At 38.1% G+C, this 26,935-nt stretch overlaps 1 protein-coding gene across 6 annotated transcripts in view; it reads right to left on the bottom strand.

Moving 5' to 3' along the window:
• The window catches only part of SLC10A7 (solute carrier family 10 member 7), a 148,646-nt gene that overhangs the window by 75,247 nt on the left and 46,464 nt on the right, over window positions 1-26,935 (bottom strand). For 4 of the 6 annotated variants that reach the window (XM_035325252.1, XM_035325254.1, XM_035325250.1 and 1 more), the window contains one exon: window positions 24,608-24,646. The exons of the other annotated variants lie outside the window; for them this stretch is intronic. In XM_035325252.1, coding sequence (XP_035181143.1) covers window positions 24,608-24,646 — 39 coding nt within the window. The remainder of the gene's footprint in view (window positions 1-24,607; window positions 24,647-26,935) is intronic. 6 annotated transcript variants of the gene reach the window in all.

Here is a 26,935-nt window from a genome sequence, read left to right as displayed (position 1 = left end):
AGTGAAATTCAAAGAGCATGGTTATTCTTTGTTACATTTGTATTTCCCTCTTCTATCAATAACTACACTAAAAAAAAAAAAAACACACACATTTTTAACCTTATGAGAAACTTTTCATACAGTGCACACAGACATTTCTGTAAGTGCACACATACATCTTGCAACTTTTATTTGAAGGTGTGACTGAAATTACATGCTTTTGACCACTGAAAGATACTGTTTTGCATATTAAGTCTTGTTTGCAAAGTCAAGATATACAGCTGAAATTATCAAAAGGGATGTATTCAAAGCAGCATAGGGTAGTTAAGTGCTCATCTTACTCAGTTGGGCACCTCTATTTTTTAAATAACAAATACCCTAACTTTTTAACAAAAACTATCCCACTTTGACATCATGGAGATGAGGCCAGTCATTACCTTTTAGTAAGATGAGCCACTCCGAGTATTTCTCTTACAAAGCTGCCAAGTTGATAAAACACTTAAAAGAAGAGAATAGTAATCAATGAAATGGTGAAAACAATAAAGAAACTATAAAACTAGGTAAAACGTATGCTATACAATCACTAACTTTACACCTCACTGGAATAGCAAGCAGTGAAAAGGCTGTGAGTGAAGATCCTCTGCCTGTCCTAAGGACTGCTGTATGCAATGCACCCGACCAGTTTGGTGATTTGACAACATCAGCATGGCAACAGAATAAATAGATGGGGAACCTGAGTTCAGTTACCTTGAGTCCCGTAGATGGCTACAACAGAGAGATCAAAATGACTGTCCATCACGGGCATTAAAGACAGTCGTTTTTAACCAGCACCTTACCTTTCTACAAATGCATGCCTGTGACTTTGTTTTCTTTCTTTCCTACCTCCAAGGAACTCCTGCCTCATTCCCTGCCTTGTACTTCCAAAGACATCATTTAAAGTTTGTTGCCCCCGTGGCCAAGTTCAACTTTGTTCTACCAGTAGTTTTGGGAAGTACCACTTGTGGGTATATGTTCACAGACACTGACTGAAACGTGCCTCCTTGCACCACCACAAACCTAAGTTAAACTAAATTACCTGTGCTGTAAGAAATATGACAGATTCATTCTGGATGCTCATAGGTATCTGTCTATGAAAGAAACCATCACCACAGGGCCAGTACTCATCCTGATTAACTTGGGCCAGTATCACATCATAAAATCCTCAACACTCGTCACCAACCATCCAGAAGACTCATTTTTAAAAGGCCTGAGGAGCCAATTCTAGTTCCCTGAAACAGTGCCACGCACCAAAATGCTGCTACAGTTGCTCATGTTGTAGCTATCAGGCCCTGCACCTTTCACTGTCACCCACATCTGCCAAGAGCACCTTCTGTAGCTGCAGTGAAGTAACAAGGATTTAGACACGTTTATGTCTACACTTTTTTTTTTCAGCAAAGCAAGAGAGCAATGATTAAAAATACAAAATATTACCTGGAGATTAACCCAATTCTTTGTGATTTGTTATTAACGAGGAAGAAATTCCCAGTGAATTTGCACAAAAAATGGCAAAGAGTATTACATTGCCCATGTTCCAGTATGCGCCCACTTGATTTACCAGTTTGATAAACTTTGATAAACTTCCCCTTTCCCTCAAATATTGCAAAGTGGGATAGCCATTTTGTGTTTTGTTTTTAAATTTTAAAAAAAAGAACCAAACTTGATTTTATTATTTTTTAAAGTTAGCTAATCTCAATCAAAATGGAAAAAAAAAAAGAAGGGGGGACCTGTGATGGTTGTTTTTATCTGCTGCAATACAGTTCCAACAATCCATAAATAAACTTATTTCCATCAAAAAAAAAATATTGTTTCCACCCAGACTCATAATACAACCTAGCAGCCATGGAATCTCTCTCCATTGTTCTATTACCTACACATATTAGGTGAACTTTACAAATTAAGAAGATAATTAAATTATAAAGTGTAATTAATCTAAGTAAGTCACTGAAGAATAATGGATCCAACTGAAAACTCCCTAATAATCTGCAGACAGAACTATGAAAGAACATACTGAGTTCAAAAATAGGCTATAAGGTCAAAGAGGCACAAAAACACCTTTTTCACTGAAGTTATCTTCTGAGGAGCTCAGCAAAGACTCTAGAAATAAATATCTCATCGGTACAAGCCTTGGTGAACGTATCTGCAGCTATAGCCTTCAAGACTGCATGGTCAGTCTGAATATTATTTGAGAAATACCATCTTTGTTGGCAATTAGATGCTTTCTGCTGATCCACTGCTTCAGTATCATGCATCTGCTTCTTATACAGACAGCTACAACACCATAACGGAGGACACTGTTCTCTTTCTGACTGAACACTTCCAGGCTGCAGAGGAAACAAAGCCTACACATTCAGCGTTTCCTAATGAATCAAGATGTACTGCTGGTGGCTGAGCGATGTAAAATGTCCAACAGCTAGGAGAATAGCCCCAAGCTCTTGCCAAATTATGCACTTTAGTATTATAGATCTGCTAGCAAAATGTATCAGATTTTCTTCCAACATGATACTTATTCCTTTGGACAAAGAGAACAGATAAAAATAAGTTGTTCAACAAAATCAGTTACCCAACAGAATAAGGTATTCAACAGGGAAAGATTTTCAGGCACACCAGAATACTGGAGAATCTCAAATGACCAGGACAAGCTCACAGTAAATGCAAATGTATTCACTGGCATGAGAAACATTGGAAGACTAAGAGAAATAAATTACATTAATATAAGCATAAAATCTTATTCTATTAGATAACCGTCCAGAAAAGTTAACCATCCAGGTAATGTATATATACAAGGTAAAAAATACAAACTTCCATCATTTTCAAAAAATGCACTGTGGAACAGGCATGATGAAAAAGTTCATTATTTTACTGAAACTGTACGATCACCCATGGTCAACAACATACACAAAACACAGCTCTCTGTATACTTTGTTTATCCCCATCTTGAGATAACCTCAATCTGAAAATGAAGAACAGTAGTAACTTGATAAAAAAAACAACAGGGAAAAAAGAAAAACACCACCCAGAACATGAATTACAGTACCAGTTAGTTCTCCTCCAGTCTACTTGGATTTACTTGGATGACGGGAAAATTTTACAGATGCATGTTTGTGCATTTGAGTTACCCACAACAGTGTAATGCCATCCAAAAGTAGGATTTCACTTATCACATACTTGCAATTTCAAGGGAAAACCTGTGAAGAGTCCTCTAGTAGCCATCTGTCCTTCTTATGCCAATACAGCGTAGACAATTATAGCAGGACTGCTTTCAACCTCTTGAACGAAGTACATTAAAAAGGTTTGATCAAATCCTCTTTATGCAATATATGTCACATTCAGTGAATACAAATTGATGACCCTGCCCTTTGCCCTGGCAAACTGTCTTTGTCTTCCACTATGAAATGGCTTATTTGAGCACAGTATTTTTTTAAAACGTTGCCTTAATTGCACATGGAGAGAACATAGACAGGTAAATGTTAATTTAAAAAATGAATAGTGTTCTTTAAATGTTCCTGTCCACAATTTTAACACACTCTCTCTCTCACATCACAAATATTATCTGTATAATCAAGTGCCAGAAAGGAACGTTATACAAGTAGGTTAAAAAGAAATGATATAGCCTGAAATTATTTAATAATCCAGTGAAAACATAAACGCTCCTTTTTTCTTTTCTTTTTTTTTTTTTTTTTTTTTTTTTACTCAAAGCACTAACAGATTATCTTTAAAGGTAATACAGTAAACTCTTAGAAAAAGTAAAAACTATTTTTAGTAATTTACAATTCACTAGGCTGCTGTGACTGAAATGGACTGAGAAGCATAGCTCCTTTTTGTTCAGCTCGCCATGCAAATGGTTGCCAAACAGCCAGAGTTGCTTCTTTCACAGATTCTTCTACACTGTCATTTAATCATTTTACTATTTCATCTGTATCCAACCTCCACATACTAACAGAGGAGAAACAAAAGCATAAAAAGGAAGATATAAGTGCTTACCTACAAATTAACAAGGGACTTTGAGCACTGAGTTATTTGCATTATTTGTTTTACAGTAGAGTTAAATGGCTAGATGACCCATTGTGCCAAGAACTATATGTATTCTATTTATCAGGCAGTCTCTTCCCTCAGAAGTATATAACCTGTCTTATGAAACACACGTTAAAAAATCCCAGAGGACAAAAAAGAAAGCCAAGAGACAGGTAGATATATGAGGGGTTTTGTTTCTTTGTTTTGGTCTTCTTTTTCTTTTTTACTGGATTTCTAACAGAAATCCCTGAAGAGTCAAAGTTACCAGTAATGGCAAGAATTGAACAAGTGTGCCTATCTGTTCACGTGCTCCAGAATGGAATGAATTCAGCAGATATTTATTTAGGAAGTTCAAGAACAAGGTATTGAGATCTAGCACAAGATAAGACCTTTCAAAGTGCGCACCCAGAGCATCCAAAGCATTTCAAATGTGAAGCAAAGACCATAGATTAGGAGGAAGTGTTAAACACCTACCATCTTGTGCTGACTGCCATTGCTTGAGCACTAAAAAGCTAAGAGCTGGCATTTAATAAAGGACTGATTACTAGCAGGAGAAACAAATGACATGCATCTCACAGTTCATATTGACAATAACTAATACAAAAGAGTGTTGATTCATCTTTCTGGGGAAATTAGAGGATCTGACCATAAATAAATGAGGACTGAAGATTCCGCCACTTTGCTTTACCAAGCAGCAGATAGGATTGGTAAGAGATCCCCTCCAGAGCAATGTAAATGTAGTCCACGCTCCACTGTTACAACCTTGGTACTCACAAAGGGCATTTCTCCTGCTTTTTGCACAAAAGTCAGAAGAGTTCAGGCTCCATCCGATTTGTGTACTCTAACTTTTTTCCTGGACCCTTTTCTATAATATCCATGTCCCTCAGAATAATTACCAAATCTGAATTTCACTAACAAATTGTATCAGATAGGCATGACACCCATATCACAGATACTAAAAAAATGCAACTTAGAAGAGTAGTTTTAATAATATTAACAGTGTTGTTTGCATTTATATACCCATTTTGTAATATTTTGTATCTGAACTCTTAACATTACTGTTTGAAAAATAAGTGGTTTAATGTAGCATAATCTTAAAAATATTTGCAGATGTTCCATTCAAGCAAAAAGGGGTTGAAAGCAGTATCATTTCTCCAGCTGAGAACACATTCATCCTAGTTGGGGAAAGAAAGAATGCTCTGTACATGATTTGTCATGCGGTCAGGAAGGGAATCCTGCAGAGCCATGAATAGGACATGATCAGAAAGGCTGTGTTAGGGTATGTGAATGAGCACGTAGCACTTCCACTTTTCTAACCATGCTCAGACCTCAAGACTAGCATGAAATATGAAGCTGGCCTGGTTCTTTCCTAGCTATAGCTTGGAGCTCTTCAACACTTGAGAAGAGAAACTTCAAAATTCACTAAAAAACAACAAAAAAATCAACTACTATTTCAAATCTTTCTGTTTTCTAGCAAAACATTAATTAAAGGAACCCTGCACTCCTGCACCAGAACAGCTTTCTCCATTGATTTTCACCAGGGCAGAAATTCTACCTTTTAAGTTTACACAAGGCACAGCTTCACTTTAGTCTCCTGTAGCAAAGCTGACTTAAATTGTAATCCTTAGCCTCTCTTCTTTTGGCCACAGTTAACCAGCTCCTCTTCTTCAGGCATACTCTGGAGACCATTTCTAGAAAGGATCACAGACATGATCCAAGTGGGGGAGATAAAAAACAAGGTTTTGTTTTTAAAGACAGTTCATTTCACTGTACTGGTTTAAAACATGGCCCAAGAAAGCAACCTCTTCTGCAGTGTGAGAGGAGGGGAAAGCAGGGTTGTCACCTCTTACACTGGTTTTGTCACCACAGAAGTCAGTGAGGAATTGAACCTCAGATTAAAAAGATGTATTTATATATGATATATATTTTTATATACCTACATCCCATTTTACTAGATCACACTTCTTTTTTGAAAGGGCTCAACAGAGTTGGTTCCAAAATATCCTGACACCGGCTGGATAGGCACATTTGACATTGTGACACCTGCAGCCCCTGCCTCCATCTACTAAAAGAAACCTTAGAAACAGGGTAACTTGAAATGAACCTATAAATACATTTAGGAAAAGCTAAAGAAAAGCTATCCCTTATTTGAAGCATGTAGTATAATCCCACATGACTGCAGCATCTGAAGCACCTTTGCTTGCTCTGCTGCTTTGATACAGCAAGCAAGTAAGAAGCTTAGTGTGCTTCAAAGTTGCCAGGCATCAGCAATGAACTGTGAACAGCTGGGATGTCATCACTGAAATATATAAAACTCCCTAAAGCCCACCCTGAATCACTTTGGAACCCATTTTCCTGCCCCCATTTTTTTCCAAACAAGATTAGTTCCCAAGTCACAGCATTTCTTTTAAAAGGTCACTTTTAGATGTTCTGATACCTTTTGTAGTTCTATCCACCTAGACAACCTATCAAAATTAATGCATTTCTAACGATCCCAAAATCACATTGAAGTGACTCTGGTTTGACTTACTGCAGAAACTCTATCCAAAGCATCCCACAACATACCCCTCAGCCAGCCATTTCAGTGGCATCAATGTTCAGGGCTTTACAAAATGAAACCTGTACCACTCAAGTCTTCTGACCCCACAGAAAGATCTCACTGTGGCAGCTACCATACAGACACCCAGTCTCTGACCTAGCGGTCTACAATTACACTGAGAAGCTTGAAAAAAAGGATATAACCTCAAGCTTGTTTCCTGAAAAGGCTGCCATATATCTTTGTTACACTGAAGTAACTTTTAATCACTCCAGGGTTACAGTGAAAGGCTTGACAGCTCACTAGAGAGGACACGAGACTTCCAGAAGTTATTTCTAGTAGGTGTGTTTACTAACTTTGTGACTTATCTGGAGATGCTTCTCTCTGTAAGCCCCTGCCTGCTTTTCACAGCTAACTTTGCCCATTCAGACACATTTTCAGTCCTCCCTGAAAGGAAAATGCACCTATTAACGCAGAACAAATAAATCAGGAGTATAAACCTCTAAAATAAATTTTCTTCCAGATATGTTCTCATACACAGCAACTCTCCCAGTGGTTCTGCAGTCCTCATTGATATACTTTTTTTTTTTTTTTTTTTTTGGCCTGTGCATTAGGCATAAGCATTAATAAACCTTCAGCTCATACCCCACAGTGCCACCACAACTATGCTGGCCAGCACAATCGCAGTCCTCGCTGTGCTACAGAGGGGCCTGACACCAAGTGGATGGTGTGGCAACTGTGCGAACTGTGCACACCACTATAGAAGAGCTTCCCTTCAGTACAACAGCATTATTTTCCACTAGTTGTAGCATGGACTTTGAATTACAGAGAGGTGTAGGGGTTGGGGAGAAAAGGCTGGAAATTAAGACATGGGCTGGGACCTGAAACCACCACCCAATTTGCAGCACACGGAGAGACTTGGGAACCAGCCAGCTTTGACAGGGCAGCTTCTTTAAGCAAGAGAAGTCAAAAACAATGCCAAAAAATATGCCCATTGAGCCAAGGGGGCAGGAAAAGCTGCTTGGCACAGATCCAGGACTCCCACCAGCAGTGACAGAAGAACAAGGGGACTGAGGTCTGTGGTCTTCCACAGGCTGAAAGCCTTTAGTTACCATGCAAACAGAGTTATGAAATAAATGTGAAGTATGCTAATATATTTGTAAAATGCTAAGATCAAACTTAAGCCCTTAGGTTTTGTAGGGCACAGAGACAAAGCAGCACACAGAAAGTTATTCTCACGGTCTGATTACCCAACCACTGTCTTCAGCTGTAAATGAGTTCCAGAAGATCCCTTCCATCCAGACTTTCACTTCTGCTCCCACATCCTGGAATACCATTTTCTTGCTTGTCTGATTTATCATACAGTACTCTACCGATGCAGTCGTGATGTAAACCAGAACAAAACACAAGAAAGCCACATCAAGCATAGAACAGGTTATTTCAATAGCCAGACCAGGTGTGTCCTCCAGCCCAGCCCCGCAGCTAGTTGCATTAGAACAAAAGACAGCCCGGTGAGCTGAGCTGTGGGGGATGTGCGGAACAAATGGCCCCACGGCGTGCTACGGACAAGGGGAAATTTGCATGTCCTCTTCTTTTGCTTCTCTGGATTTACAGGATGCTACAACTCCAATATCACTACAAGACTGTCAGCAGCAGGAACCAAAGCAAAGCAATGTTCCCCCAGCCCTCTCTTGCCCCACCCCCCGAAGAGTGAGTGAAAGTGAAGAAAAAAAAAATCTTCTCAACTGTCTCTTCCTCACAAGTGTTAAACTGATCTCTCAATTATTGATAGCTCCCTTTCTCAAGCGACCGCTAAACTGGAAGCTGTCCAAATCTGTATTTATATTTAAAGATAACAACAGTCAATGAAAAGTATACTTGCAGCCTTACTTAAAAAAAAAAAAAAAGTGAGCAGGACTTAATGTGAAGTATCTTTGCAATCCGGACAGGGAGTGGACTTGCTGTTTTCCACTGTAATTAATCTAACTGAAAATTAGAAAGAGAATAAACCTACTCCTATTTAAAACCGGCAGCCTCACGTTAAATTGTCATTTATACCAGTACATTAAGAGCAAAATGAAGCTTTTGTAAATGTTTTTGCTTAACATGGCAGTGACATATTCAGTGTGAAGCTGAGTTTTATCTTGTTACATTAAACAAATGTAACTTGTATAACATCACTCTAAATATTATATTGCTGTGAAAAAGAACACATGAATGTGCAGATTAGAATTCAGGAAGAAAAAAAAAAAACTGAAAAAATGATGCCTCCAGAAGTTAAATTAACTGAACAATAATTCTCTGTGGCTACACTTTAGCAGTTTCACCAGTCAGCCTATCAGCTGTGAATGCTGGGGGAAGAAAGGAGAGATATTGCATAAAGTGAATATAAAAGTCTTTTCTTGTGAAAGTCGATACATCATCTTAAGCTAGAAAAAATGGTCCCTAAACATCCGTAACTACAATCAGTAATTGTCATTAAAAGCTCTCATTATATAGAGTAAGCATAATTAGAGCATCTTGCCCGCACAGGGTGCAGCACACAGAGGATGCTAGAAGGATTCATAAATTAGTGCCAAATCAGTCTCATTCCCATCTACCATGTAATCTGCTGTAAAAGAGAAAAATTGTATTTACACGCATTAAGGCAAAGCCCACTGGCCTCTACAAAATTAGCCTAAACACGAAATGCAGTTATTTGAGGGACTCCCTATTTCATTATGTGTCTTAGAAATAAAGGGATAAAGTTTGCCATCAATAACACTGAACATATCTGCTGAACCCCGCAGATTCCAGGGCATTAATAATTTAAACTCTTATGGGAATTTTGTCATGGTGGAGATAGGACTTGTCTGCAAACGGAGCTCAGGGGATGTTCAATATGATCTATTCTTGTATACACACACAATTGCTACATTTATCATGATGCAGAGGAAAAGAATGGCTCTTTCTTAAGGACTTCAGAAATGTTTTTTCTGTAATTTACACAATAAAACCTCAGAGTATTTCTAAAAAAAAAGTCAGCTTCTAAAAAGATACTGTCATAAGAATTACACTGAAAAGGTTTTTTTTCTCTCTCCATCTCTATCACTCTAGCATGTACACCGGTGTTCAACACATTATAAAGCAGGATGAAAAGTCAGCAATCCAGCCAGCTGACAGTAGTGCTGTCTATGTAAGACGTTACTGTAAGCACAGATGGTGTATGAGATTATGGCCTAAACAAATAAAACTGCATGTTTGACTCAAATATTTATACTTTTAAATGCCAATCTAATAGCTCTGTATGTAAACCAGCCAGTTATATGCACAACTACTAGACCTCGGTGAAAAATCTCCTTTTGCACTTGCCAATAGGAAGCACAGAAAGCACATATCCTCTTGAGATCCTTGTGCTGTTTGTGTAACAGACTGAATTCAGGCTTTTGTGCAGTAGCTAATCCAGGACAGCTCCAGGTACACATTCATGCTGGAACAAGAGTTCCTGTGTTCTAATTTACCAGAACCATTTTTCATACTTGTGTTCTAGGATGGAAGAATGCTCAGAATTCAAAACAATTAGGTAAGAAAAACCTTCCTTTTTACAAGCAAGTCCTAATTCTTACAATAGCTTTTGCAGGGAAAAAAAAAAAAATCTGTCCACACATTTTTGATACACTCACAAGCACCCTCACTGTGTCAGACATCCCTAATTCAATCTGTATCACAGCTCCTGCATGACACAAAGACTGATACTCTTATTGCAAAGCCGGGGCACTAGAGATGCTAAAGAAGTACTTAAAAATGCAGGAGGTACCTCACAATACCTCACAAGGCATGCCTCAGCATCTTAGTCCTGCTCGTTAGGTTTTCACTATCATTTTAAAATAATCCCTGTAAAACTTGGAGAATAGTGTCCAAAGGCTTTACAAGATTACTGCCTGATGATCTATAAAAACCAAACTCCCTATGAGTTCAGTTCAAGAACTTGATCGTATAATTTCATAGAGCAACTATTTTTCTATCGGGATATTTGTAAGAGAATCAGTCTGGAAAATCTAATTCCAAAGTTTATCACTATAGCAGCTTCTACTTGAAGTTAGCACCCTGAAGAGCTATGTTCCCGTCTCAGATTATATGTGCTGTGTTAGTGTTGGCTCTCCAATGATCACTGGACCGAGGCCTCTACATTTCTGATAACGAGGAGCCGCCACAGGAGGGAGAACAACAGACAGGCAGAGGATGCGTGGCAGTCACGCTGAGGGAGCGCTGGGGACGGCTGCGGTGTGTGCACCCCTTCCTGGAACAGGAGCTGCCAGACAGGGGATGCCTCAGGGTAACCCCACAGCCTGACCCAGACCTTGCTGTTCATCCTTCTGCACCGAAGCCACCGCAGTCCAAGCACTCCCCAGAGATCTGCCAACCCCGCTCCTCCAATACATCATCTTAACTTAAACCTACCGTGCTCCAGGCCCCTCCTGTCCCCAAACCCTTTTCTGTCACAAACCTCTTTTAAACTGCTTGGACACATCGGTGCTCAACTGAACTCTGATGGCTCATGGATCTGCCTCTTGCTCTCTCTCCAAAGAGGAAGAAACTCCTCCTTCCTCTGATAAGGCTTTAAGAAATCCATGCACCAGGTGTATATACCCTAAAACTTACCTGGGCAACCTATGAGCAAAGACAGCTACTACAAGAGGTCAAAATATATGCCTAAAAGAAGTCTTAATCTTTATCACCCTAATTTAAGGTGCTTGAACTGCATTTGTAAAATGTTAAGGCAGTAGTGGGTTTTTCCCTCATCAGTGATGGCCTTTTCTGCCCCTAAAAGAACGCATAGCAATTGTTTGGAAGAGGCTGTAGAGGGGTCTAAGGGCCTTTAAAACAATTGCAACAGCAAACAGTGGGCTTGAGTTCTTAATACAAGCTCAGCTGCCACAGGAGGGGTGCTGTTGTCTGAATTGCCATAGCAATTTTAATTCTGACAGTTCAGAGATAAGATTGAAAAATAAAATTAAAAAAAGAACCAACAAATGTTTTGCAAGCATTTATGATGCAATAATTATGCCATAGCTTGTGGTAGTAGGACTCTGATGATCTGTTTTTCCAAATGGCTTTGGAGTGATGTATCCCATTTTGACAGACCTTTGTGAATGAGGGCAGCATCAGCCCCCCATTAACTATTTGCTTTATGGTAAGCCAATTAAGAAAGTAATGATGAAATTGTGTTTTAGTTTTCTGACTTTAATACATGAACCAACTGGTTATATCTTGGAACTGAAAGACAAAATAGCTAGGACCCAAGGCACACAGGCCATTTTGCTGGCAAGCCCACACTGCAATTAGGAAGGGACCGAAAAAAAAAAAAAAAAGAGCAGTAAAACCATAGTTGCATTTTAATTGACTGAGTAAACTAAGCAATATAACCATACTCTAAATATTAAGCTTCATCTACATTTTATTATTTTGCAAGCTACTTGTGTTTCAGTGATGCTCTTAGCTTGTCTTTTAACTATCTATTCCAAGTACGGAAAGCAATAGTAACAAATACAATTCACACATTTCACACAGAATTTCTTTGTTGGGGACACCACAGTCTCTAAAATGAATTATCAATACACTTTTGCTCTGCTTTAACTGGCCTGCAAACTAAGAATGAAAGATGGACAAAAGCTGGTCCTCAGAGTTAATGACCAGAAAAATCTTACTGAAACACTACATACGAATTAACACTAAAGTAAGCACCATTACTTTGCTAACTACTTCATCATAATGCATTATCTGGATTATGAAAGCACACAGTAGTCTTTCTGGGGACTTTACAGGACTTGATATCATTTTGCACTCACTGTAGGGAACGCAGTTCTGCAGCACAGCAAAAGATACAATGACTGCCACCAAAGGAACAAAAACATGCATCTCTATGCACCAGTTCACAGAAACTGTAGAGAAACAAGAGTTTAGTCCAGGTGCAAGTCAGTCCAGTCTACCAATCAGGTAGACTGAACAGGTCGTGAGAATGACTGAATATCTGAGACATATTCATTGCTCTTATGGAACAATTAGATAAATACAAGACACTTATAGCCTTTTCAAACTTCAAATGACTGGTTTGCCAGCTGAATGCTGTCTACCTAGAAGGAAGCATTAGACAGACACTTGGATACATTCCACCCTTTACAACCAAGTTTTCTCAGCCATAGACAGGATATTTACAGACTCGTAGACCAGCTTTTCCAGTCTGAGCAGAACTGCTGCCAATGCAACTATCACACCCTGCGAGCTGACGGACAAACAATATTGTCTTAAAAAAAAGACAGCATTAATTTAGAATTAGCATATCCAGGAACTACCTACTAACGAAAATACTGCAAAAGTTGTCAATTTCTTGTAGTTATTCGAGGTGACAGAGGCCTTCTCTATGTCCCTGTTATTGTCTCCCCCGATGGTCAGATGCTACCCAGGCTGTTGCTGAGATCCTACCTCTCTCTTCTCCTGTGATGGTCACAAGTGAGAAGAAAATGAACTTATGCTAAGCAAGGGCCTCAGTCTTGTTCCTCTTCTGGAGTAAAAATCTCTCAATCCACTTCCAATTCTACTTAACTGAGAATTAGATCTCCTACAGATTGATTACTAGCTCCAGGCACCTGATGAGTCATGATGAAATTAAATTCACAGGCCAGTACAGTTTATTAGCAGGTCACTGAGTTACTAGAAGAAAAAAACCCTCACCCCTCTCCCAGTGCCCTCCTACCAAAACCCTAACAAGCTTTACACCAATAAGGCACCTGTATCGTGAGCAATACTGTCCACACAAAGCCTGGGAAGTGCAGTAAAGAATGCCCTGTAAATTAAGACCTTACGCCACTTTCACAGAAAGTGTTCTTAAGAATCAAGTGAAATTAAATTTCCCAGTGTCTGAGGATTTGTACAGCAGCACTACTAACATTGTCTTCCCCTTCACTCACACAAATTGTCCTAACCCACAATTGTGTGCTTGCATTGTATGTTCCTGTAAAACACCTAATTGGCAAATAAACTAACATTGCAAATATATCTAGCTCCACTACATACTCCCTTTCCACAGAGAAACTTATACAGCAAAGCAAATTCTGTTAGCTGCTCAACTTGTACCGTTAAAGGAATTACAAGGAAAAAAAAATCTTAAATGCACAAGGACCTTCTCTCTAACTGCTGCACTGTTTCACACAATAAGATTAATAATTTAACCATCTGCAACTTCATATGTGCAGGGCACTGCAAGTGGACCAGTGGCATTTTCACTTCAAATTTATACAGCCTTTAGTCAGTACACTTCATCTGCATTTCTAACACCTGCTTCAGTTGGCTGTGAAGTGCAATGTTATCTTTAAAATCTTCTTTCATCTTTGTACTGTCCATCTAACAAAAAATTATATGATGGGGGATAATTATTTGACTTTAAAAAGGATATGAAACTTTTCACGTTTTTTGATCATTTCTTGAAAGACATGCTCATAGATTTGACGTTCCATTTTATTAAAAGGTAGGATTAAAAAAAAGAAAACTGGCTTTCACATTATTCATGTTATCTAATCCTACGTAATATATTTCTCTTTTGAATAGTTAACGTTCACTTTCTAGACAGCGCTAAAAATGTGGGATATTAACCACACCACGATTAAGTAATGAGGCATGACAAGGTGTGCATTTTCAGGGCATTAGCACATGCCTTAAATGCATGGGGAGGAAGAAGTTAAGAGTGACTTTTCCACTCAGGTACGCATCAACACCAGCACCTGCGGCATGTCACAGTGCAAAAGTGATACATGAAGAGGATACAGAGGGGGTGAAATGACATGCAGCGTTCATCCAGTGGGTTTATGCTGGGCATAAAAGCTGTTCCCAGTCAAACACATGGCATGGTCTCAGTCAAGATAAATATTAACAGAAAAAAGGCATCCAATGAAAATGTTCATTGCTGAGCTTTCAAGACACTGGTTGAGAAACAGAGGATAGTACACAGCACAGTTCATAAAAACAGAAACAACATCCCATCTTCATGTATTAACATAGAAAAATTTCTATTTGACGTGGAGTGGTCACCCCATTTGGATACAAGTAAAAAGAAAATATTGTTTTTATGGGAAGTAAAAAATGGCAAATTTTAAAATGCTTAACACTGTCAGAGCTCGCACAGCAGTGTTTCAGTGCAACCCTGTTTTGCATGACTTGCTCAATTTTAAGACAATCAAGTCAGATGATCATCTAGCCTGTCCTTTCCCTGTCTGTTGGTGTAACCATTTTTGCAACAAGTCCTCACGACGGAGTTGACCAAGAAGGTACCTTCAGAAAATTTTATAGAAAATAAATTTTGTGGTACAATCTTTTTAACAAATGAACAATTTACTTACCATTACAGGAAAGTAAACAGAGGGTGGGTGAGTGAAAAATTAGAATAAAGTGTGAAGATGCTATGAGGTGGAAAGGAGACAAATTTGCTCCCATCTCATCCAAGAAATGTGATAAACTCTATGAGCAGACCTGAGTCTCAAGGGAGGTGAAGGAGCAATCTCCAGGACAGTGCATACCCTCCCCCTGCTTAAAAAAAAAAAAAAAAAAAAAAAAAGTCAAAATGAAAAATTAATTCTACTGACAGAACATTGTTAAAAGAAGCCAGGTAATGACAGACCTTTAATAAAAATATTTCTCCCCCTCTTTCACAATAACTGTCATTCCCAAATCTGTACCATTAAGGATGAAAGCTGTAGGTCGTTTTGAAAGTTTGAAAGAGCTTAAGTATAAATAATAATGAAAGAAGCCTCTCCACAACATGAGCACAGCCATTCAAAAAAATCATGAACTACTGCTGTCTCATACTGAAGGGTCATAATGGTTTCCCCAAACTGCTTTTTTTGAAAAGGTCAGTAATAAATAATAAACAAACACAAATTTCCAAAGGACATTACAGCTTTATGATAACCATGCCTTCCTTGCTTAAAATTTTGTGAAAGCTTTTGACTTAGCCTCCAGCACTTCCAGTAATATAGTATTTGTCACCCTGAGAGCAAGAAGAACGGTTTCCAGCCAGTCAGTGTAGAGTAACAGTGACATCCCTCTTGTTCATACCCCATGCAGCTAAGGACTGCCAACCCACGGACTGCGGAGCCTTGAACAGGCACTGCTAGGCCTGATAAAAGAAACACCACAAAGAAAAAAGAAAATCAACAAAAATAAGCCCACCACCCAGATCCAGCCAGAGCTCTAATCTGGGCCAAAAATCAATACGCTCGATAAATACATGTGTTTGGGATTTTTTTTCCTCCCCCCAAAGAATCATCTTAAGGCAAAAGAAGGTCCACATACAATGATACAGCACTGCCATTGTTGATCGTAACTGGATATCATGAAACATACATACTGCTTTCTAGGATTCAACTCTTGCCAGCTGCTGAATCCACATTTGGTGGATACAGAAAGAGCTCCATGCTCCATTACTGTTTACTGCATTCATGTAGGGTGATTTTGCAAAATAACACTATTTTAGAACAAAAACAGATGCAAGAAAAGTCCTCCATGAAGCGTTATCAGTTCCAAATGCTAGTGAAGTAGCAAAACACAGGCATTTAACTATTTCTGTTCCAAATTAAGGGGTGACTCCTCTCTACCCATCCCTGCTTCCCCAATACAGACACTCTCCTTGTGCAAGAGACTAACAGCTGCAGGACGAAGGAAGGATCACCGCTCCTTTTCAGTCAGAAGCAAAAATTTCTGGGGAGCACATTAACAGTAGAAACTAAAAGAATTTTCATTTCCTTTTGATATATTTTTTTTAAAAGATGGGGGAAGATTATATATTTTGTGCATTTCCAAATCTTTCTGCAGGGAACATTTACCCTTCAATCAGGCCAAATGACTACATGCTCGTATACAACCACAGCCTTAGAGGAATGCAGTTTTGTTTCTTCTCATACTACAGAAAGGGCAAAATAAGAAACAAATTGTCCTTCATACAGCCTCCTTTCTCAATTTCTCCTTCATGCACCAACCTAAGGTAAAGAACCAATAAATTCAAACATCTGGTTCCCAGAGATACAACCAATTACTTGCAAGAAGTTTCAATCTTATTTTGCAAATAAGCTGTTTAAATTTTTGTGTAAAATTTTCACCTTTTTAAACAAAGCATGCAAACAGTTTTTCAAATATCTGTTGGAAACTTCACAGGGCAGCTTATCAGTGAAGTACTTAAAAAAAAAAACTAGCTTTGCATAAGTGATATGAATGACGTCATCCCACGATACAAACTTCAGTGACCTGACTAAAAGCTGAACATCTTGATCTTAAATTTTTAACAGAACTACTCTGATATTTCTTCCTGTTAATTTTATTTTCTTTCTCTTGGAGTAGAAAGGTAGGAAATCCTGAAAAAAAACAAAAACCAAGAAGCATCAGAAACTAGTATCAAGACCTTTTCACCATGATGACCTGCACACAAACTCCACCCTACCGCAATCGTTTTGTCAAAACCTGCACACTAAGGAAAAGTAAGCAGAACTGGAAAAAAAGTATCTCCAAACATTCTTTTGACAAAAATGGTGCCTTTTTAATCTGAAGAGGATAATGATGAATTCTACAAATTATGACAAAAGTAATCTTACACAACAAACTGATTTTATGCTAGAACTGCGTATAGGCACAGACGTGATTTACATACTAATCCAACAAACCGCTTGATTATATAACAATATTATCCACATACGTCTCCTCCTCCAGATGTTCCCCAAATGATAGTTACCAAAGATGCATATTCTCATGACTGTTATTCATTAGCATTCATTTAAAATGGAATCAAGCTTTTTATGTTTCCAGTATTCAATTTCCATTAACAAGAGAGAAAATTGCACCATAGTCAGTCTGAGGGCACTTTCATCTCCAGTTTCAATGCACTATGTGATCAGAAGAAATATGCCAGATCATAAAATTTAAGGTACTTTGAATGCTTGGTTTTAGCTCCTGAAACTTCACACCCTTTACTTTGCAATTCATAAATGACAACTGGACTGGAAGAATAAAGCAGCCTGAACTCTCCTGCTGTCTTTCTGATTTACAGCTAGCAGCCTGAGGTCTGCTTCTGAAATTTCTCCAGCAACTTTCACTTTTACTGCTTGTTTTTTACTAACTCAGGAAATGTTACTACACAAACATCCTCAGCTACTTCTTTCCCTGAGAGCCTGTTTAGCTATAAAACTGGCAAAGATTTCTTTTTTTTTTTTTTTTTTTTTTTTTTTTTTGGGGGGGGGGGGGGCGGGGGGCGGGGAATAACATGACAGGGAATCAACGTGCTGTCTCAAAACCAGTCACTAAGTTCCACCTCAAGGTAGAGCACTAGATGGTGATGCTGACCAAAAAAGTAGGTGCAAGAAAAAAATCCTGCCCACTGTTATTTATCGTGAGAAGAGGAAAAAATGGAATGCACAAATCTGTTTATCTTTCAAAAGATGGTGGTTAATTACTTTTGGGCTGCAAAGAGAACGCAAAGAGAGATATTTAATTCTTGCTACCTTTAAATAACCCTTTTTTGGAAGAACTGGATGCTTGAGTCCCTTAAGACCAACAGAGATGAATTAATTAAATGTTCAGTACCAAAAGCTAATGGGAAAACTAAGAAAGTGCTAAGACTTGCTACAGCCCACACCATTTATAAACAGTTGATGGCTAATAGATTCATTTTGTCTTACTACGTAGATTTCAACACATTTTCCTTTTAGACATTGAAAAAAAAAATACAGGGACTAATCATTGGTCTTCTAGAAGATACTCTTTTTTTGAAGGCTTAATAGTACATTTTCTTTCCTCCTGGTTAGTGTTACCTGCCCCTCCTTTCCATGACTTTTCAAAGATAACCAAACGCAGGGCTGTTATTTGTGAACTGATTCTCAGATAGTCTGTGTCAGCCAGCTGTGTAAATCCCTACTGACTTCACTGGTCTTTTCAAATAGACTGTCAAACACACCACACATCACCTAGACATTAATACTCAGATTTCCAGTTATTCCTCTACATGATTTCTTTCCGTCCCTTGACGGTAGGATCTAATTTGCTTCTTCTTAACTTTCTGACCATCATATCTTTATACTTACTTTTATTTTAAAAGAGCTCAGCATTGCTCATAGAAATATATATATACATATATATATTTTTGTCAACAGTTCTGTGTCTGTTTCTGACGCCCATTCTGTCAGCTCTGCTTTTGGAGAGAGAGATTCTACTGGGATCAGTGCACATGGCTAGCCATCCCTCGCAATAGTCAAGTGCATCCAGGGCCCTTAAGCCCACACTAACCAGTTAACAGGTCTCTATCACAGCAAGCTTTGTTACTCTGCCTTGCTTGTACCAGAAATACAATATGCTAACTCAAGCCTAAGGATTAAACTAAGCATACTGTGTACACTGAAAGAACAAGTACACAATAAGAGTGAAGACCTACACATTTTAAAATGCTACTTTGTAGGCCTGGAAAGAGCTGGTGATGTCCAAATTTACACTGAGATTTCAGATCAAGCTAGCAGAAATCCAAATGAGGACGCTAAATAACAAGAGAAAGTTACAGTAAGACAATGTAAGTGGCTCCCAAGACAAAGTTCCATGGAATCCAAACTCTCCCTGCCTGGTACAGAATACCTGGCCCAACGACTCACTGCTGCTGAGATCTGCCATCTCCTTCCACTCATGCAAAAACACATCCTTCAAGGCTGAGGTGGCTTCCCAAGTGGCTGATTAACAGCAAGAACTTGCTCGGGATTTTTGAGAATTCAGACCAGCAGCTCCAATGCACTGTTTCACAGAGGAAGAGGAGACAACTAGGAGACAACTTCTGAAAGGGCAGTGGCACAACATAAAGCAGCTCCGCTTTGCAATTAAACATAACTGAACCTAGAATTCAGCACCTGTTGTGGACAGAGCTCCTTGGCAAGGTTTTCCTGTAAACAACTAACACACTAAAAAGGGAATCCCAGAAGACTGCTCTGCCCCTTCTTATACCACAAAGACACAAGTAAAAGGGAACAAAGGGGTATATATTTACCTGATTTTAGAAAAATATTTACAATGTTCATGATAGAAATCATTAAGCCAGGTAAGGTGATTTATCCCATAAGTAACTAAGATGAAAAAATTTTAAAAAAAAAAAAAAAAAAAAAAAAACATTCAATGTCCATTAAGGTAATATAAAGTAAATAAATTCAGCCAATTGGTTATTTCCATAAGGGTGGATTTCTTTAAATAGTAATGAAATCATTGCTAAAAAATCCATTGTTATTAAAATAAAAAAAGTTGGCTCAGCCTACCAATATTAGATTTGTAAGTTGCTGGTCATTCCCATAATTAAATCTGTGTCACAAATTTGCAAGAAAAATGGACACTATGACTAATGCATTTACTTGCTGCACTAGTGCTGTCAGGCTGTGTAAATCATTATGCCTGCTAAAACAGAGTAGATAAGAATTCCATACATTTTCATTAACTGACTAGGCTTTGTGTATGTGTGAGAAGCTAACTTCCATACTCCCTTCCAGATATAGCTCTCATTTGGAAAACAATGTAAATAAAAACACTAATCCTGGTTCATTTAGCCAAATGACTGCTCCAAAAATCAAATATTTGAGTTTTTGAAAAAAATGACAATTTTGAACCAGCTCCATCTCCTCAGAAAGATGTCAGATAAAAAAAGAAAGCCATACATACATACATAATTAATTTGGACAAAAGAGATTAATGAAATGAAGCACCTGGAATGGGTTCCTTCCTTCAGGCTGACTTTTATGTATCCTGGACAATGAATTTAATGTACTACCTAGGTTTCAATACAGAAAGCGAAGCTAATCCACAACAGTATCATAAGACGTGTCAACCAACAGTCACTCATTCTTCCATTTTTGGGTGCCCTTAGCTCTGTTTTTTCCAGGAGTGCAACCAGATCAGAGCCCTTTAAATCCCCTCTTCTCTGCTTGATTTCCTGGCACCACAGACCTTCAGATTTTGGTTACAGTTCTTTGTTTAACATGAAGCCGATGGTTGTTCTTTTCGTACACAATGTTCACAATCCCAAGGTGCCAAAGAATCAGAACATTCACTCAAATCACAAGTTGGATATTGTTACGAGTTTCTAACCCACTGTCTCAAGTAGAAAGTAGATTAATGAGACACAGAAAGAGGTAAGACAATAGACTTTCTAGTCTAGCACTGCAGAACATTTCATGAAGACATCATCTTCAAGGTTTTCAGCCCTCTCCTTCTCCCATGCAGATGGCATATATCCCATTAAATTGAGTTTAGCTCTCAAACTGAGCATGCAGCTCCACTTCAGTGCAAGAACAGCCTCTATGAAAGGCTGTGCCTTGGTGAACTTAAAGCTAAAGAAGCTGAGACATCCTGGTAAACAAAGCGGAACAATCACCAGCAGTGGGTTTTGCAGCACTGCTCCGTGCTTTGGACCTTAACCAGCATTATTTTTCTGTGGCAGCACAACTTCTAGAAGCAGAATATAAATGCTTAGAATTGTGGTAACACATACAGTGGTAAGAATTTCAGCAAACCAATACAGAATATCCCAGTCCATCTTTAGGTGCAAAAGTATCCTCGTCAGTAAGTGGAAGCAGCTACCTCAGTGCTTTTCAACTCAGCAGACTGCCATGCATTTGTATGCTTTACAGAAGCACCCTTACTGATAACAAACCACCCAATATTAGTAAAACACTGTAAGGTTTTATTAAAACTCCATTAAGAGGAAAAACTTAAATCACTTATTAAGTTCCACAATTATTGTAAACCAAACTGTTTAAGCAAGGGAAGAAGATAATGATATTAACTACCCAACTCAAAGCAATCCTCTGTGGTATGATTTTAAATATTCTCTTGGCTGAAATTTATGTAAATTGAATTCATCTCTCGTTAGTTATTACCAGTCTAGCTATATAAAAACACTTTTCTGTAACAATTAGTTCTTTAAAAGCCTGTGTTTTAATTAGACCTGGGACATTATTAAATTAAGTGTAAATATGTACAAACTCATTCTATGCATTCTTTTGCCGGCATATTTACAGGAACATAGGTTTCAGAGGATTTTAAAAGGAATTACTTTGCTGTTGTTTGGTAGTTTATTTTAAATCTCTCTACCAGTGAAAACACCTCTGAGTACTTAATCTAAGAATATTGAGCCCATCAAGACATATTTGGTGGCTGAACATTTTGCACACCACAATGTGTTCTTTTACATCCAAAAAAGCTCATCTCAGTACCACTAACATTAAGCTGAGACTTTTCCTGCAGACATTTTGTTCCACAATTTATTTTCATTTAACTTCTCAGGGACCATTTACCAGTCAAAAAAAAAAAAAAAAAAAAGAAAGCATAGCACATCTTTCTGCCCTTTTCAGTCTTTGCTTTACGCTATCACGCACAGGCCCTGGCCCCAGAGGGCACAGTCTGAGAACAGACAGCAACGTACTGTCCTCCTGGCTTTGCCAGGGCTACATGTAAGTGCAGCTACTTGCCCATGTGCTTCAGATTACAAGATTGGGAAAGGAAGGAAAAATGCAATCTTGACAATGGTCAGATCCTCCCAAACTAGCTCTAGGACATGTATATGGCTATGGTCACAAAGATACTTTAATGCATATAAGTCTATGTACAGACAACATATCAAACACTAGTAAGAAAAATGCAAATGCAATTTATGTTCATTACAAAGCAAAGATGTATGAAGTAGGATCTCCACCTATAGCCAGCTGAGCCTCTAAGCTAGACACTGATATAAACTGATGGATTTCCAAAAATACTGCCTGGAACTTCTACCATCTTCTCAGTAATATGCCACTTACTTTCATATTTTACAGAAGCATTTTGACTTCAAACAAGTTGATATATGTTTGATGCTCCTCAGGTTGTTTATGGAAAGCTTACAAAAGAAGTAATTGATCAGATCTAGTGAACATTCAGGACCACTCAGTTAGAGGCCATGTAGACTACAACACTGTAAAAATTGTAAACAACTCAGGCAACTTATTACAATCCCTGTCCTACTACCTATCGCTCCTGCTTTTTCAGTCACATTTCATCCTATCATTATCATAAATGGAAAAGTTTGTCAGACAAAAGCTTTAAGTGAACATATTTGTGATTTGTTTTCCGTCCTATATACATATTACCCTACACAATCATACTTTCAAATTAGGATACCACAGTAGCTGTCTAAATGTTTGTATATATTTGTGCCTTAATAGCGGCCACTTTCTTTAATTTTATTTTAAAAATCAGTAAATAGAGAAAAATAGCTGGTACTATGGCTTAATTTTAGCTAATCTTTAGTATTTTTTAAAAAGGCTTTCCAGGGAATTATTTAAATAAGAAGGTCTACAGCAATGCTACCACAAGATTTCAAAAAAATATATATCTAAAGCCAATAAAATATAAAATATATGTGCATTGTGAAAAATATGTATTATATATCAAGAAATACAAGGATCTTTCCAGTGGCCAATTCATAGAACAAAGATCAAAAACAGAAATATTGCATGAAGCCACAAACTACCTCAGCTTCTTTAAATGACATTTCTTCAAAGAGTTACAAACAGGTTCTAGAAATTAAAATATGTATATGTTGCTTTCATTGCAGTCAGATGCTCTGGGGCCTAAATTCTTATTTGAAGTCAAAAGCCATTCTCCTAATGACAGCTGAACTGAAGCCTTTGGGTATTCCAGGAAACCTCCTGAACTGAATGCTAGGGACAGCAGAGAAACCGGAGCTCATGCCAAGCAACAAGACAAAATGCCAGGCACACACAATGACTTGAAAGTCACTTTAAAACTTGGATTCTGCAATCTGAGGCAGAAAGTACTTTCTTCTCGTTAGAAGAGGACACAATAGGAGACAAAAAGGAACAAGTATTTGGGGACTGTTATTTTGAAAACGCGAATGACCATCCATACCCACAGAACTTGTTTCTATCCTCCTAACTATTCCCTAAAAAAAAAAAAAAGGAAAGAAAAAAAAATACCCAGCAGCACAGTGCACAACTTCACAATGCTAGGCACCTTACTCTCTTGGTGGTATATCTTTACACACCTAAACTTCCCAAGTCCAGATTTTCCTAATAAAAATACACGTAAAGTGAATTATTTTGCACCTGCAGTTTTCATTTTTAATTTCCTAACCTGAATTGCTTTGTCATTCATTCATTTTATATGTCATCATCCTCTTTCTGGGGACAAAATTGGAATCGCAAATGCATACTTCTAAAAATGCACAGATTTTAGTAAATATGAGCAAATTCAATTATTAGCTGCTCAAGTGAATCAGTCACAGTAGCTTGCCTACATATAAAATAATTAGTATTTAATCCTTAACATCTCCCTAACAATAAAATACATCTATTCTTATTTTCTTCATAAATATACCTATTTAGCGCTCTTAACAGCATGCCATCTGAACCTTGGCAGACCACCAAGCCCACGAATACTGTTTTAGCTTTTCACAGAAACAGCTGTATTTCCAGCGGGATTGATTGCTTTCCCATATCTAGCTATTTTAGTGTGCTCCTCAGAGACACTGAGTGGCTTCACTGACAGTGAAATATGCTAAACAAATGACATGTCACTGAGTAAATTAGCATCTACTCTCTGATCAGCTGGGTCATGTTTTCTTTTCAAAATCCACGGCCTCCTGATAGAAAATAATGAGTATTTGATGGACCTTATTAGAAAAATCAATATATTGATGCCCATGTCTGAAACATCTGCATAATAATAGATTCTGTTAACCCATTAAGGAGAAAATTAAGATGTGTTTACACATTATTAATTTACCATGATTAGAGACAATTTATTCACTACTTTTCTCAAGAGTTTAACAAAAAGAAACTGTAATATCTGTATTTAATGACATGCTGAACTAAATTGAAAGATGATTCAGATTTCTGCCACACGAATAGGACAATTCCATCAACACAAAGGCTAAAAACACAAACACACCAATGGCATTGTTTTCAATAAGATTATTAAAGCACTTATAAATACGGCATTACTCACCAAAAAGCTTCCAAAAGCGGAATTAAATATAGCAGCTGCCTGAAGAGAGAAAACATAAATATCACCAATGGTAAAATAACTACAGTACAAGAATAAAACGTTATTCCCCCACCCAACAAGCTATTAGATTCTCCAAATAAACACATACACAGAGACCATTAGGCAGTTAGCCACTGCTTAAAATATTGCCAGTGGCCTGTAACTTATGAAGACTGATAGGTTCTAGTCTATGCATTCATAAATAATGTGCTGAAACAGACAAAAGCAGGAGGAGAAGAAAATCCTTGCCGGTAAACTTATGAGGAATATCCACAAGAACTAGGAATATCACACAAACTTAATCTCGCTGATTTTGTTTTAAATTGCCCAGAATATTTTTGCACATTGACCTATTAAAAATATATATATATAATCTGATTTAACTAAAACACTGCATTTTTGCAGACTTTCAACAATTTTTAAAATGGAATATTAATTAGGTAAACAAGCTAATTGTTCATATAATTATCATATTAAAGTATTAACAGAAGTTTCTGTAGTTTGAACAACAAATTCCAAACAGGAATAACAAAAAACAAACAAAACACAAACAAACAAAAACAACCACCACAAACACCCCACATTTCTAAGGCCAAAATGTCCAATCATTACTTATTACTCCACTGTCTCACTAAATAGGAAAATAAACAATTTTGATAATGACTTTTGAAATCTTTGTGCTTACCTAAATATCCAGGATATGTAAGGTAGTAGTATTAGTTCTTAACATTAACTCAATAAATTCCAGGAAGTTAAAACTTGAGTCTTGAAAAGCTTCCCCCAATTACCAAGAAAGAACAGAAACTCTTGTGTGGCCGCCAGTCTTATGATGAAAAGCCACACAGCAAAGGTAAGAGGCTAGGGAGGAGGGAAACCTACCATTTACATGAAGATTTAGAGCAGAGACAAATTAATCACCCTGGACACTTTCAGTCACAGATTAATAACAAGTGGATGCTAGTGAGTTTCGCAAGTTTGAATAAAGTCCAAATTCAGGGTAGGAGCTGTAGCTGAACCTGCCTTCTGCTCCATAAGAGGATGCAATGAAAATGAATGGGTAATGAGATCCTTGGCTCTAGAGAGCTTAGCTTTCTTATTCAAGTTCATAATTAATTCAAAGCTTTGATAATTTCATTAGATTCCTCCTCTGCTGGCCCTATCAATAAAAGATGGCACTGGACTGCAGCTCCTCAGTGGCCCAAATACAAAAACAAATGCAGACTGGGAAACCTTTGCTGACTTGCTTACTAACAGGGACAATGGCATATGGCACTCCGTGGTGCGGAGGGAGCATCTGAATAGATACAGCTAAATAAAACATTATAGTTGACAGTTGTAAACTACAGTAACATATTTTAACACCTCTTCCTCATCAGCATTCCTTTTTTGAACATAAAAAAGAGGCATAAGTCCAAACAGCTTCTCTTGCCAAAGATCACAGCTGAAAGCAAGAGTGAGTATTACTTAAAACGGTTCTTCAACAAGTGTGAATTAAATCAGGATTTTCACCTTGTATTTGAAGCTGTACAACTGATAGTTTTATGTGGCAAAAGAGAGACACATTACACCCATGCACACAACCACACTGCGCATGATCATTTCCAGTACAGGAGATCAGAAGTTGTCCTTGCAGATACCTTTCATTAATATATCCCTCTTGCAGTTCCTATTATTGCTACATTAAAAAACAACCAAGGTTTACGGGGTCTCTTTGGTATTTGTTGGCCCCATGCCATTCTTCTACACAGACTGATTGCATTTGATCACTTCGAGCAGACAAAGATGCAGCAAGCTGCCTTTTGTAACATCCTGCCTCCGACTCCATGAAGGAGAATCCAGACTTTCGTTTTTAAACACACTTCAGGACCTCTTCTTTGCAAAACAGTCTTTGCTGTATAAAACTTTGTAAATCAGCTGTTAGATCTGAAAGATACAAGCATCTGGGCTCCACTTCTGCAGCAGAAGGCTGGGAGGAAACATAAGGGTCCCCACCTCCCCAGACAGACTTTGTGTGCAGGGTGACAGCCGCGTTTCCATCTACTGCAAAGAACTGTACACCTCCTCCCCTTCAAGAAAGCCGGTCAAGTCCTTTCTATGGGCAGGGACCAAAAAAAAGTAGTCCTTCCCTCCCTAACACACTCAACTCACCTCCATGTTTCAAAAGCATCGAGCCCTATCAGAAGCTGGCTCTGCTAAAGCGCATCTCCTGACACAAGAGAACCAACTCCTGGAGCCCTGTACCTTTTTGCTGGGCACTCCAGCAACACACAAAGAACAGAGCAGTAGCTG

The sequence above is a fragment of the Oxyura jamaicensis genome, chromosome 4, assembly GCF_011077185.1.
Source record: "Oxyura jamaicensis isolate SHBP4307 breed ruddy duck chromosome 4, BPBGC_Ojam_1.0, whole genome shotgun sequence".
Classification (NCBI taxonomy): Eukaryota; Metazoa; Chordata; class Aves; order Anseriformes; family Anatidae; genus Oxyura; species Oxyura jamaicensis.
This window is presented reverse-complemented; position numbering and strand designations above follow the sequence as displayed.